Source organism: Phoca vitulina, unplaced genomic scaffold (assembly GCF_004348235.1).
Source record: "Phoca vitulina isolate PV1807 unplaced genomic scaffold, GSC_HSeal_1.0 scaffold36, whole genome shotgun sequence".
NCBI lineage: Eukaryota > Metazoa > Chordata > Mammalia > Carnivora > Phocidae > Phoca > Phoca vitulina.
Window position 1 is genome coordinate 12,432,548 of NW_022589739.1, and position 12,180 is coordinate 12,444,727.

General features: G+C 55.4%; 1 protein-coding gene across 9 annotated transcripts in view; it reads right to left on the reverse strand.

Moving 5' to 3' along the window:
• Positions 1–12,180, reverse strand: part of NUMA1 (nuclear mitotic apparatus protein 1) — a 71,414-nt gene that overhangs the window by 9,006 nt on the left and 50,228 nt on the right. For 8 of the 9 annotated variants that reach the window (XM_032426984.1, XM_032426988.1, XM_032426992.1 and 5 more), the window contains exons 6-15: positions 11,952–12,032; positions 10,518–10,605; positions 8,514–8,634; positions 7,857–8,014; positions 7,454–7,571; positions 7,232–7,349; positions 6,735–6,875; positions 4,811–4,933; positions 1,277–4,675; positions 827–868 (exon numbers count right to left, since the gene is read on the reverse strand). In XM_032426984.1, the coding sequence (XP_032282875.1) occupies positions 827–868; positions 1,277–4,675; positions 4,811–4,933; positions 6,735–6,875; positions 7,232–7,349; positions 7,454–7,571; positions 7,857–8,014; positions 8,514–8,634; positions 10,518–10,605; positions 11,952–12,032 (4,389 nt within the window). The remainder of the gene's footprint in view (positions 1–826; positions 869–1,276; positions 4,676–4,810; positions 4,934–6,734; positions 6,876–7,231; positions 7,350–7,453; positions 7,572–7,856; positions 8,015–8,513; positions 8,635–10,517; positions 10,606–11,951; positions 12,033–12,180) is intronic. The other variant, XM_032426991.1, reaches the window with a different exon arrangement.

Consider the following 12,180-nt stretch of genomic DNA (forward strand, 5'->3'; position numbering starts at 1 on the left):
CTCAAGCAGTAACTGCAGAGACGGGAGGCAAGAGGCCATTGCTGACTGTTTGCTATTCGGTGTGACTGTCCCCATCATCTCAGGCTCCCTGGAGGCGGCGACGGAAGGAGGGGAGGGCCCGATTCCTCAGCAGGCCCGAAATGACTGAGTAGGAGGGGTGGTGGAGAAAGGGCGCTCCTGCTAAATACCAGCGCAACAGCCTCGATGTTGAGGGCAGCACAGGGAGATCCTTGTGAGGGCCTGGCAGCCAGGCCCGGCCACCTCCTGTCTCCCGCCAGGCTTGGCCTTCCTGCTCCCAGACAGCTCTAGCTCACGTTCGGGGTTAAAGGCCCAGAGGGTGATGGGCAGGCGTCCCACGCTCACAACCCTCCCTGACCTGAGAGGGCTGCTTTCATGTCACCTTTAGGGCTTCTGCGGGAAAGAAGGGGGCCGCGTTAAACGAGGCCCACAGTCACTTTGCCGCTCCTCTTAGTTTGGCACTCAGGCTCGGAACAGAACTTGGAGATTTGGTAATCCCAAGGAATGCCGGTCACCAGTTCAGACATGGGTAAGATGAAGCCTACCCTACCCCTCATCGCTGACAGGCAGATGAGAGAAGGGACAGAAGGATGGGGATGCCGACCTGGGCTGGGTGGGACGAGGCCTGAGAGAGGGCCCAGCACACTGCAGTCCTGGGCAGCCCGGGCCTGGACTCCATGGCTTGACCCTGCCCCCTTCACAAACAGTTCACAACGGGAGCGGGCGGAGGCAAGCTGCGGCCGGGATCATGCACTGAGACGGGTCACCGCTTAAGCAGCCAGCGTTTATCGGGGACCCCAGGCTTTACCTGCTTAGTCTGCTCTCTCTGAAATACCTCTAGCTGCTCCACCTGTGCACGGGGGAGGGGCAACGGAGACAGAGTGAGATGCGGGCCGAAGAGGCACCAGGCCTGCAGCCAGGCCGATCTCACTGAGGCTCTGACACTTCCCTCCAAGGAATGAGACTTCTAGTCGTTTAAAAAAAAAAAAAAAACCCAATTTGGCTCACTCTCATCCCCGGTAGCTCCTAGGGTCTCCACCGCAGGCATACCTGCCTAGCACCGTGTGCTTCTAGAATGGGCTGATGGCCTTCACAACTTGACTCTCCAGGGACAGCGCTTTCAGGGAGGAAGAAACTACTGGTATTTGCTTTAGGACCGTAGGGGGCAACATACTTGAACTCTACCAGCCACCCCGCGAGGCAGGGGCGACACGACAGGAGGGAATCTCTGGGGGCAAGGCTGAGCTGGGCATCTCACCTGGGCAATGAGTTTCTGCCTCTCGTCCTGGAACCGCTGCCTCTCCTCCAGGACCTTGACCTTGGCACCCTCGTACTTGGCAGTCATCACCTCCAGCTCCCGGGCAGTGTTCTGTGCTTCCCGCTGCAGCTCAGCCAGGCGGGTCTCGGCGTCAGCACGCACGGCTGCCAGCTCTTGGCCATACTTCTCTCTGGCCTGGTCCAGCTCCACTTCCAGAAACTGCCGGCCAAGGCTGGCCCGCTCACCCAGCCCCCGGTTCTCCTCCGCCAGCAGGCCGTGGGCCTTCTTCAGCATGCTCAGCTGCTCCGCGTAGCTGGCCTTCTCAGCCCGCAGCTGCTGCGCTGCCCGCTCTTGCTCTGCCACCTTCTGCCGCAGGGGCACCAGCTCCCCGAGCTCCCGCTGGGCCCGCACCAGCTCGGCCCGCAGCCCGCCGGCCGCCTGCTTGCTCTGCTCCAGCTCCTCGCGATGGCGCTTCTCAGCAGCCGCCTGCTCGGCCTGCAGCTGCTGGCACAGGTGCTTAGCGGGCAGGAGCTCGCTCACGAGGGCCTGCGTGCTGGCGTGCTCCAGCTGCAGGGCGGAGAGGGCCTGCTCCTTCTGGAAGAACTTCTCCTGCCACGTCTTCAGCTCTTGGCCCAGCTCCTCCGCTCGCTCTGCCTGCGAGGCCAGCTCCTGCCGGAGGCTCTCCGAAGCCACCCGCTGTTTGTCCGCGTCCTCCCGGAGGGTGTGCACCTCCTCCCGCAGAGCGGAGCTGCGCTCGGCGGCCCTGGCGCTGTTGCTGGCGGTCTCTGCCTGCAGCAGGCGCAGCCTGTCCTCCAGCTTCTGGCTCTTCTCCGACTCCGCTACGACCAGCCGCTTCAGCTCCTTGCTCTCCCCCTCTTTCTCCAGGACCTGGCGGTTCAGGATGGACACCTCCTCCTCCAAGCTGCTGATGAGGCTGTTTTTCCTCTCAGCCTCCTGCTGGCCCCGGGCCACCTGGGTCTTCCACTCGTCCTCAGCCTTGCTATGGTCTTGGGCTTTGGCGCGGAGGGTGGCCAGCTCCCGCTGGGCTGTGGCTAAGGTGTCCTGACTGCACCCCAGCTCCTGGGCCTTCTCCTCTAACCGGCCCCGCAAAGCCTCCAGAGCACCGGCCTGCTCGGCGCGGGAGGCGCGCTCACACTGCAGGCTGCGCTCCAGGCCAGAGGCCCTCTCCTGGTGCTCCCGGCACTGCCGCTCCAGCCTGCTCACCTCTGCCCGCAGAGCCTCGAGCTCAGGGCCTTTCCGCTTGCTCTTTCCAGTAGACTCCGCCTGTGCTCCTGACCCAGAAGGGTCTTCTCCACTGGCCGGTCCTGGAGACTGTTGGCGCTCCTCCTCTTTCCTGGCCAGCTGTTCCTTCAGTCGCTGCACAGTTTGCTGAAGCTCCCCCAGCTCTGTTCTCTGGGCTGCCTCCTGCCCACGAAGCTTGGCCAGCTCCTGGTCCTTCCCTTCCTTTTCCATCAGGGCGTGGGCCAGGGCTTCCTGCAGGGTCGCAAACTCCACACGCTGCTCATTGAGGGCATTCTGCAGCCGCATCTCCAGCTCTGCCTTGGCGGCCTTCTCCAGGGCAAGATCGGCTTGGGCCCGGCCCCGCTCCTGGGTCAGGCGTGCCACCTCCCTCTCCTGCTGCCCGCGCTCCTCCTGCTGCTGGCCCTGGCTCTCGATCAGCGCAGCCCGCAGCCTCTCCAGCTCACTGCCCATCTGCTCGGCCTCCCGCTCCATGGCCTGCAGCGCCGCCTGCGTGCTGCAGAACTGGCGTCCCTGCTGCTCTTCCGGCCACTCGGCCTCTCTGGCTCCGGCCCTCGGCGGCTCCTTGCGCAGCTCCCGGGAGGCTGTTTCCTGCCGCTCTCCTGCCTTGCGCACCAAGGCCTCCAGGCGGGCCACCTCCTTGCCGGTGGCAGCCATCTTCTCCTGCAGAGCGGAGAGGTCGTCCGCAAGCCTCTGGGCCCTGACCTCCTTCTCCTGCACCTGCTGGAGCGCTCTGGCCAGGCTGGCATGAAGCTGAGCGACTTCAGTCTGCTGCCGGCTGATCTGGAGCTCGCTGTGGGCCTCGATCCCCGCCACCTTCTCCTTGGCCTCCTGTAGTTCCTGGCGGGCCTTCTCGCATTCCTCCTTCAGGGTCATCAGCTGCTCCTGGAACACGGCACCGTACTGGGCCTCCTCTTGCTGGCTCTCCTCGTACCGCTCGCGCCAGGTGGCCGCCTCCTTGGCAAGCTGTTCACACTCCCCCTCCGCCTCACGCTGGGAGGCTTCGGCCTCTGCCAGCTCCCGCCGCAGGGCTTCCATCTCGGCTTGATGGGCCTCCCCCAGCTGCCGTAATCGGGCCTCCAGCCCCTTGCGCCCAGCCCTCTCTTCTTCTAGCTCCTTCCGTTCCTGCTTATGCTGTTCCACCAGACACCGGGTCTCTGCCTCCAGCTTGGAGATGTGACGCTGCTGCTCTTCCAGGGCATCTGAGGCCCTGCGCTTCTCCTCCTCCAGGCTGCCCTTGGTGATCTTCAAGGACTCCTCAAGGGCCCGGACCTGCTCCTGGAACTGGCCCTTCTCCTGGGCCACCCTTTCTCTCTCAGTTGCTTTTTGCTGCTCAGACCTCAGCTGGGCCTTTAGCTCGGCCACCTGGGCCTGGGCCTCACACTGCTGCTGGCGGGCTGCCTCAACACAGGCATGGAGTTCCTCCACCTTTTGGCTCAGCTCTGCCTTCTCCTGCTGGGCCTGAGTCACCGAGGCCTGGGCGCTGTCCCGGGCTTCATTAGCGGCCTGAAGTTGCTGTTGCAGGACCTCTAGCTTGGCAGTCTTCTCCTTCTCCAACGCTTCCAGCTGCTGGAGGGCCGAATCCCTCTCCTTTAAAGAAGCCTGCCGCTCCTCGGCGGCAGTGGCCAGTCGCTGGGCATGGTCTCGCCTGGCGGCCTCCTGCCCCTGGGCAGCTTCCTCCAACTGCTGCTCTTTTTGCTTCAGGCTGCTGCTCAGCTGCTCCACCTGCTGGCGAAGGCCCTGCGAGGCCTGTTCTTGCTGCTGGAGGCTCTGCACGAGCTGGGCCTGCTCCGTTTTGGCCTGCTGCTTCAGGCCGGCCAGTTCTTGATCCTGCTGCTGGAGAGCGGCATTGAGGGTGGTGAGCTCAGAAGTCAGTGTGGCCACCTGGGCAGACAGCCGGGCCCCCTGAGCCTGAGAGGCCTGCTCCAGCTCTTCCTTCGCCTGGCTGAGGTTGGACAGGGAGCCCTGCAGCTCGGCAATCAGGCCAGCCAGCTGCTGCTTTTCGTCTTCAAAGTGGCCCCGCTCGGCAAGCAGCGTGGCTTCCCGCTGGCCCTGCTCAGCCTCCAGCGCCTCCACCCTGGCTTGGAGCTGGGTGTTGTCTGCGGCGAGAGAGGCTGCCTCTTGCTTCAGGGTTTCCAGCTGGTGAAATAAAGAGACAAACGAGGATCAGCATGACTCCTCGAGCACCACAGCGCCTGTGAGAACTAAGGAACAGGAACCTGATGTACCAGCCCCGGGACACGGGTCCTCACCGCTGCTCCTGTGCGCTCCTACCTGCAAGACGTCCCCCAACACTTCGCCCTTCTCCCGGGCTGGGTTCTCCCGCAGCTGGGCCAGATGCTCTTCCAGCTGTGAAAGTTTTCCCCGAAGGATTTCATTCTTCTCTTCAAGGCATTTCTGAGAGTAAACAAGAGCCTCATGTGAACAGAGGTGGAACAGGCACTAGGTTACCAATAACATACGGAGCCCTAGCACCCTGTTATCAAGATCTCCTTTTGCCCTGACCTTGGGAAAAACTCAGAAACCATGCACCTGGGTTCATGACGGACCTGATTTTCTAGCCCTAATTTCAGGGTTGAATTAAGTCATGGGACCTGTTAATTTCTTCTTCCAGGCCACTGAGTTTACTTCAAATTTCCTTACTTAAAAAAAAAAAAAATTTCCTTACTATATACCCTTCCTCAGGCAAGTCTTGGCTCCCAGATTATCTACACACTCACCAGCTTAAAAACTTCCCCAGCCATGCCTGGGTGGCTCAGTCAGTTAAGTGTCCAACTCTTGATTTCGGCTCAGATCATGATCTCAGAGTCGTGAGATTAAGCCCCACATCAGGCTCCCTGCTCAGCGGGAACTGTTTGAGATTCTCTCTCTCCCTCTCCACCTCCCCCTCTGCTTGCTCATGCTCTAAAATAAATCTTAAAAAAAAAAATTAAAAAATCTTGGGGCGCCTGGGTGGCTCAGTTGGTTAAGCATCTGCCTTCGGTTCGGATCATGATCCCAGGGTTCTGGGATCGAGTCCCACATCGAGCTCCCTGCTCCGCGGGAAGCCTGCTTCTCCCTCTCCTATTCCCCCTGCTTGTGTTCCCTCTCTCGCCGTGTCTCTGTCAAATAAATAAATAAAATTAAAAAAAAAAAAAAAAAATCCTCTCTTAAAAAAAATATATAAATATATATAAACACATAACATATATACACACACACACACATACATATGTATCTCCCCAGCCTGCCCGGGCATCAACAGCAGCAGCCATCGCACCTCCCAGCCCTGTCCTCCAGCCCCATTCCCCACTCCCCACTGTTCACTAAGCCAGGGCCAGGACTGTGCTGGGTCCTCTCTGAGTTCCTAATCCACCAGATAGATATGGGAGGTAGCTATTACTAGCCTTCTTTTGCAGAGCAAGATCTGAAGCTCAGATGTTAAGTGCCTTGCCCTAGGGCTACAGGGTTAATAAGTGGTAGAGTTGGGTTCTTAAAAATACCAATAAAAATAATAGTGGGGGCACCTGGCCAGCTCAGTCGGTGGAGCATGCAACTCTTGATCTCAGGGTTGTAAGCTCGAGCCCCACATTGGGTGTAGAGATTACTTTAAAAAAAAAATATATATATATATACGTATATATATATTTATTTATTTATTTGGGAGAGAGAGCACGAGCTGGAGGGGCAGAGGGAAGGGAGGGAAAATCTCAAGCCAACTCTGACTCTGTGCTGACAAGAAGCCCAATGCAGGGCTCCATCTCACCACCCTAAGATCATGACCTGAGCTGAAACCAAGAGTCGGATGCTTAACTGACTGCACCACCCAGGTATCCCTAAAAATAAAATCTTAAATAATAAGAGTAACGAATTCACTGAAAGCTTACTTTGCACGACACAATGTGTTAAGCACTTTGTACATAGTACCCGACAATGGGTGATGAGGCAGCTACTCATTATTTTTCCCACTTTATAGAAAGCATGCTTAGAAAAGAGGTCAAGTAACTTGTCCAAGATCCCACACCTTGTAAACAGCGAAGACAGGATTCAAAGGTGTACTGGACTTAAGTCCACAATCTTTCCATTACAGCGCACTATTAAACCTTGAAGAGGAGTCAGCTTACTTCCCAAAGGCCCCAAAGAACAGAGTGGTAAATGGAACTCAGCTATGAACAGGCAGTCAAGACCGTGGCCCTGGTTCCCCAAGCAGAGGGGTTACCTTGTCCTGCACGGCCGTGCTGAGCTCCTTCTCGAGATGGGTCTGTTTCTCCACCCACTCTTGAGTGGCCTTGCTGTGCTCTTCTGTCAGGTCATTGAGGGCACCCTGTAGCTGCTGCAGGTGACTGGCAAACTCCCGGAGCTGAGACAGACAAGCGCGAGTCCCCGTCACCCAAGGTCAAAGCCAATACCACCACTGCTGTGTGTTCCCCAACTCCAGGGGCTGCAGGTGTCTGACTATCCGTCTAACCCGCCCCAAACCAATTACAACTAGTCACATCTTTAACTCAAGACTCAAAATTCAGGGCCACAACCCCATCCCTGGCAGCAGCCAATTATGGGACAAGGAAAGGGCCAAAGTATGCAGGTCTCTGGAAAGACTGAAGCACAGGACAGGTGCCGGGACATTCTTCTCAACCCTGTTTTGGAGAATCCTCCAGACCAACTCAGCCCCAGCAGGCCTCCAGGTGGGGACAGACCCCTCCCCGCAACACTCACCTTAAAGGAAAGGTCCCCATTCTCCTCAGAAAGCTGGTTAATTTTGCGATCCATCTGGCTCTTCTCTGTTTTCAGGTCCTGGCACTGCTTCAGAGTTTCATGGAGACGCACAGTGAGGCTGTGAGGGAGCAGAGCGGTCAGAAAAGACAGTAGCACCTTTCCCCCCACCCCACGGGTGCAGGGCGGGGTGGGGAGCTGGCAAGAGAGCAGGGAGAATCCTACCTCTCGTTCTTGCCACGGAGCTCCTCAAGCTCCCTGGGCTCCAGCGGGCTGGCTGCCTGCTTCTCGTTCAGCAGAGCCAGGCGGTCAATGCGCTGCTGCATCACAGCTATCTGTGCGTCTGCCCCGGGGAAGGGGAGGGAGGGGAGAGTCAGCACAGAACGACGGGGAAGAGAGGAGGAGGAGGAGGCATCCATTCTAAGGGAAAGGAGGATATGGCAAGGGCAGAACCAGCTCCCAGGAGGTCAGCCGGACTGGCCCAAGGCTGAGCACTAAGCTCCTGGGCCAGCAGAACGGACAATAATGAACAGGGGGGCCGTTCTGCACACAAGCCCAGCACTTCCTGGGATGAAAATCCCCAATGCTGCTCATTCACACATCATCCGCCAGCCTACTAGGCGCCTACCCTTCTCAGTGAGGAGCCTGCGGTTCTCAGCCAGCTCCAGCTCCAGTTCATCTCTATTATTTCTCTCATCTGCAAGCTGCTTCTTCAGCCGTCTCATCTGGAATTGTGGGGTCTGCAGGATGTCGCCCATGGGGGAGGCTGGAGAACCTGAGAGGAAGCTGAAGAAGGAGATGGCTCAGACGCCACGGTCAGAGCCTGAAGCGTGAGGGCTGAAGGGAAGAGCACCGGGCGGGGATGGGTGAGTAGGGCTCTAGGGCTGTGAGCACCGGCCGGGAGGCCAAGCACCTCAGCTCTGTTCGCAGTGCCATCTCCCGCCTCATGACACGACCGTGAGCAAATGGTTCTTCTCCCCCCTCCAAGCCTTAACTTCTTTGTCAAAAAAAAAATCATCTTGCCTCTGCAGAGCGGCACTGAGAGAAGGGATTTTAGCAGTCTCCACGGGAGGAAGGAATTCCATAAACAGGGAACAGCTTCTGAGGAAGGCCTTCTGCCAAAAATGGATCCCAACCAATTCCCCTAATTAGTACTGGGGAAGGTGAGAACATCTAGCAGGTGCTCCAAGCACTGTCTGCAGGTGAACAGTGTTAGCCTCTAGAATGAAGGGGTCTGAGGACGGATGTTGAGGTCCCGTCCCAGGAGAGGAGGCACAGCACATACTTGTTCCCACTGGAAGAGGCGACCTTCTGTAGCTCTAGGAAGCGAACCTCCCTTTTGGCCTGGTGGCTGGGTGGGGACAGCTCTTCAGAGATGGTGCTGGAACAGGTAGAAGGGACAGGAGCTAGGGGAAGAAGCAAACCACCATATAAAGGTTAGTAAGAATGCGAACAGATTTGCATCTTTATCCAATTTGAGAACTCGCCTTAGTGGAAGTGAATCTACAGACACTTACATGTAAGCTACAGAGGAAGGCCACTGGGCAAAACCTGAATCCCAGTGTCTGGGTCATCCAGAGGTCAGTGGCACTAAGCCGAGTCAAGCAAGTGGCTTCTCTTTCCACAGGTCATCAAGTGCTCATGCTTTTCCCCGCTGATTCAACAACTGCAGAGGCAGCTTGGGAGCTGCCCTGAGCACGATCTCCTCTTAGCCCAACAACTTCTCAGGTCAGAGCCACTGGCCTCCTTCCTGAACTCCTCCATTCTGAAATCTTGCACTGCCAACACAACCTCTTTCTCAAAACCTCTGCCTCCCCTGGTTCCACGACCACCTTCACACGGCTATCCTACTCCTAAACACCCATCCCTAGTCTCCCCATTTGCCCTCCCTCCTACCCCCACCCTCTAAGCATCCAGAGTTCTGATGGGGCCTCCCTGCTCTGCCCACAGTGGCCATCCACACGCTGACTTGTGAACCCATAACCTGGCCCAGAGCCCTCGCCTACATTCTAGACTCACATTTCCAACATCTCCATTTGAAGGGCTGAAGAGAAACTTGAATATGAGGAACATCAAATTCAGTGGCTGGAAGAGAGCCTGCCTAGAGCCACATACTTAACCTATCCTCACTGGATAGCCTCTTCTCCAGAAGACACGTGGAGCTCTCAGTCTTTCTCCTGTACTCCCAGCAACACATTGAGTAGAGGACGTACCTCTCTGTTCCAGCACTTATTCTTTTTTTTTGTTTTTTTTTTAAGATTTTATTTATTTACTTGACAGAGAGAGACACAGCGAGAGAGGGAACACAAGCAGGGGGAGTGGGAGAGGGAGAAGCAGGCTTCCCGCGGAGCAGGGAGCCCGATGCGGGGCTCGATCCCAGGACCCCAGGACCATGACCTGAGCCGAAGGCAGACGCCCAACGACTGAGCCACCCAGGCGCCCCTCCAGCACTTATTCTTTATCGTACTTATGGATTTACGTATCTGCCTTCCCACCTAGAACATGAGCTTCAGGTGGGGAAAAGCCTTTCTTTTAGGTGCTACTCCCAGCTTCTAAGCCTAGAGTAGCAATTGCTTAAAAAATAAAAAACAGGGCGCCTGGGTGGCTCAGCCAGTTAAGCGTCTGCCTTCGGCTCAGATCTTGATCCCAGGGTCCTGGGATGGAGTCCCGCATCGGGCTCCCTGCTCCGCGGGGAGCCTGCTTCTCCTCTCCCTCTGCCGCTCCCCCTGCTTGTCCTCTCTGTCAAATAAATAAAATCTTTTTTTTTTTTTTTAAAACACTTTTTTTTTTTTTTTTAAGATTTTATTTATTTATTTGAGACAGAATGAGAGAGAGAGAGAAAGCACATGAGAGGGGGGAGGGTCAGAAGGAGAAGCAGACTCCCTGCTGAGCAGGGAGCCCGATGCGGGACTCGATCCAGGGACTCCAGGATCATGACCTGAGCCAAAGGCAGTCGCTTAACCAACTGAGCCACCCAGGCGCCCACAAATAAATAAAATCTTAAAAAAAAAAAAAGGTATGCGTGGGGTGATCAAGGACAACCTACCAGCAGACACGATCACTTATCATGTCCTGCTTAGGCGCTGCCAGGCAACAAGGAAGAGCTCCAAAGGAACTGGGATGACGGCAACATGGCCTATTTATTCCATTACACACACTTTTACTGAGCGCAGACCCTGTGCCTGGTGTTGGGACTGAAACAAACCCCCATTGTATTTCTTAATAATTCAGGATCCTAGCAGTTCCCAGCTCAGACCGGAGGGGATCCTCAGGAGTAGGCCCTACTTACCTTTCTGTAAGAAGTTCTCTAGGTCCTCATTTAGGTTTAGCCCATCCTCATGGTCCAGCACAAACTTGAGAATGACTGCTAACTCAGCCTGGGCCAGAGAGAGAGAAAAGGAGCATCACTGAAGTGTCAGAGAGACCTGAAGAGATGGAGGGCACCACACTGGCCATGGCAGCCCCAGGAGCCTGCTGGAGCTCAGTCTTCCTCTCAAAGCCTAAAGCCCCACATTCCAGCTGAGAACATTCTAGCAGAGACATGCTGACCCTGCTTGCCCTCGCCTCCTCAGTTCCTCTAAAGATGCACCTGGGTTCAGACAGAGTTCCTATCTGACTTCACTCCTGACCACAGAGAAGAAAATGGGCAAAGAAAGTAGTGCAGTCAGAAAGCTTTTATATGTAACTATGTTGCCCTCTTCCAAATGACCCTCACTGTTGTTCTTTGTCTAAGTGAGAACCCGAGAACCCTCCAGGGCTCATTCAAAGCTTATCCACCAGCTCAGCTGTAAAATCTGCCCTTCACTGTCTGAATTCCAAAGTCACAGAATTGATCTAATTTTTCTGGCCAACCCTGCCATAGTTCCTTATCCTTGTGAATTTCTGTTTCTACCAGGTCTATGACCAGCCTGGAGCAGAGAAAAGGTTGAAAGAGGAGCCACCCATTCCTCCCATGCCACTACAATCCCAACCTCAGAGAGGAGCCATGAACTAAGTGAGTTTAAAATGGGATGATTCAACACTGTTACCACTATGCGAAAGGCCACAGCTCTCTGGACACTGCCCCCGCAGTCACCTACATCACCCCCTGTGGCATCCCAGTTCCTCCTGCTCTGGGAAATAAAGGACAGCTGCTCAGGCAGGAAGCAAAGCCAACATCTGGACCCACATGACAGGTAGTTCCTGGAAACCAGGCCAATTCCCACTATAATGAAGTGGAGGCACCAACTCCGCTTCTTCACTTAGGGACCAGGTAGAGGAGGGGGAGAAGGTAACCGCTTTGGGCTGGACTGTCATGATGGACAAAGACATTCCCTCTCACTAATCCTTCCCATTAGAGGAAAGGAGGAGACAAATGGACACAAAGTTTGTGTAAAAAATATACACACTCACATGGGAACACATACATCAGGAGAGAACAATTTCTGCATATTATCCCATCACAGTACAGTTATGACTACAGTTAAATATACATATGTAAAAAAGGACTTCGAAGTATAGCCTTTAAAAGTTAACAGTTATCTCTGGGGATGAGATTACTGGGAACTGTTATTTCTTCCTTTTGTACTCTTCAGTATTTTCCGGACTTTCTATAATGAATGGCTGGAATTACTACAACATAATTTTTTAAAACAACACTACATGCTGTTTAAAGAAAAGCAATGGAGTGAGGTGAAGCAAAGACTAGGCCCATCAATCAGGGCGGAGGAGGCACAGAACTTACCTGAATCTTATATTCAAATTGTTCCCAGTCCCTGGGACTTTTGGAGCTCATGGTGGAGTGGTATAAGAGCAACATGGTCATCTAGAAACCAAAGAGGAGATATAGTCACTGAGCGGAGCTGCCTCTCTTCTCAGTGCTCCCCTCTCTGGGCTGTCCTGGGGACTCTGAGCTATTCTGGAGGCTCTTCCGAAGCTCCTAGAATTCCGCCCTAGGTCCCTGCCCTTAACCG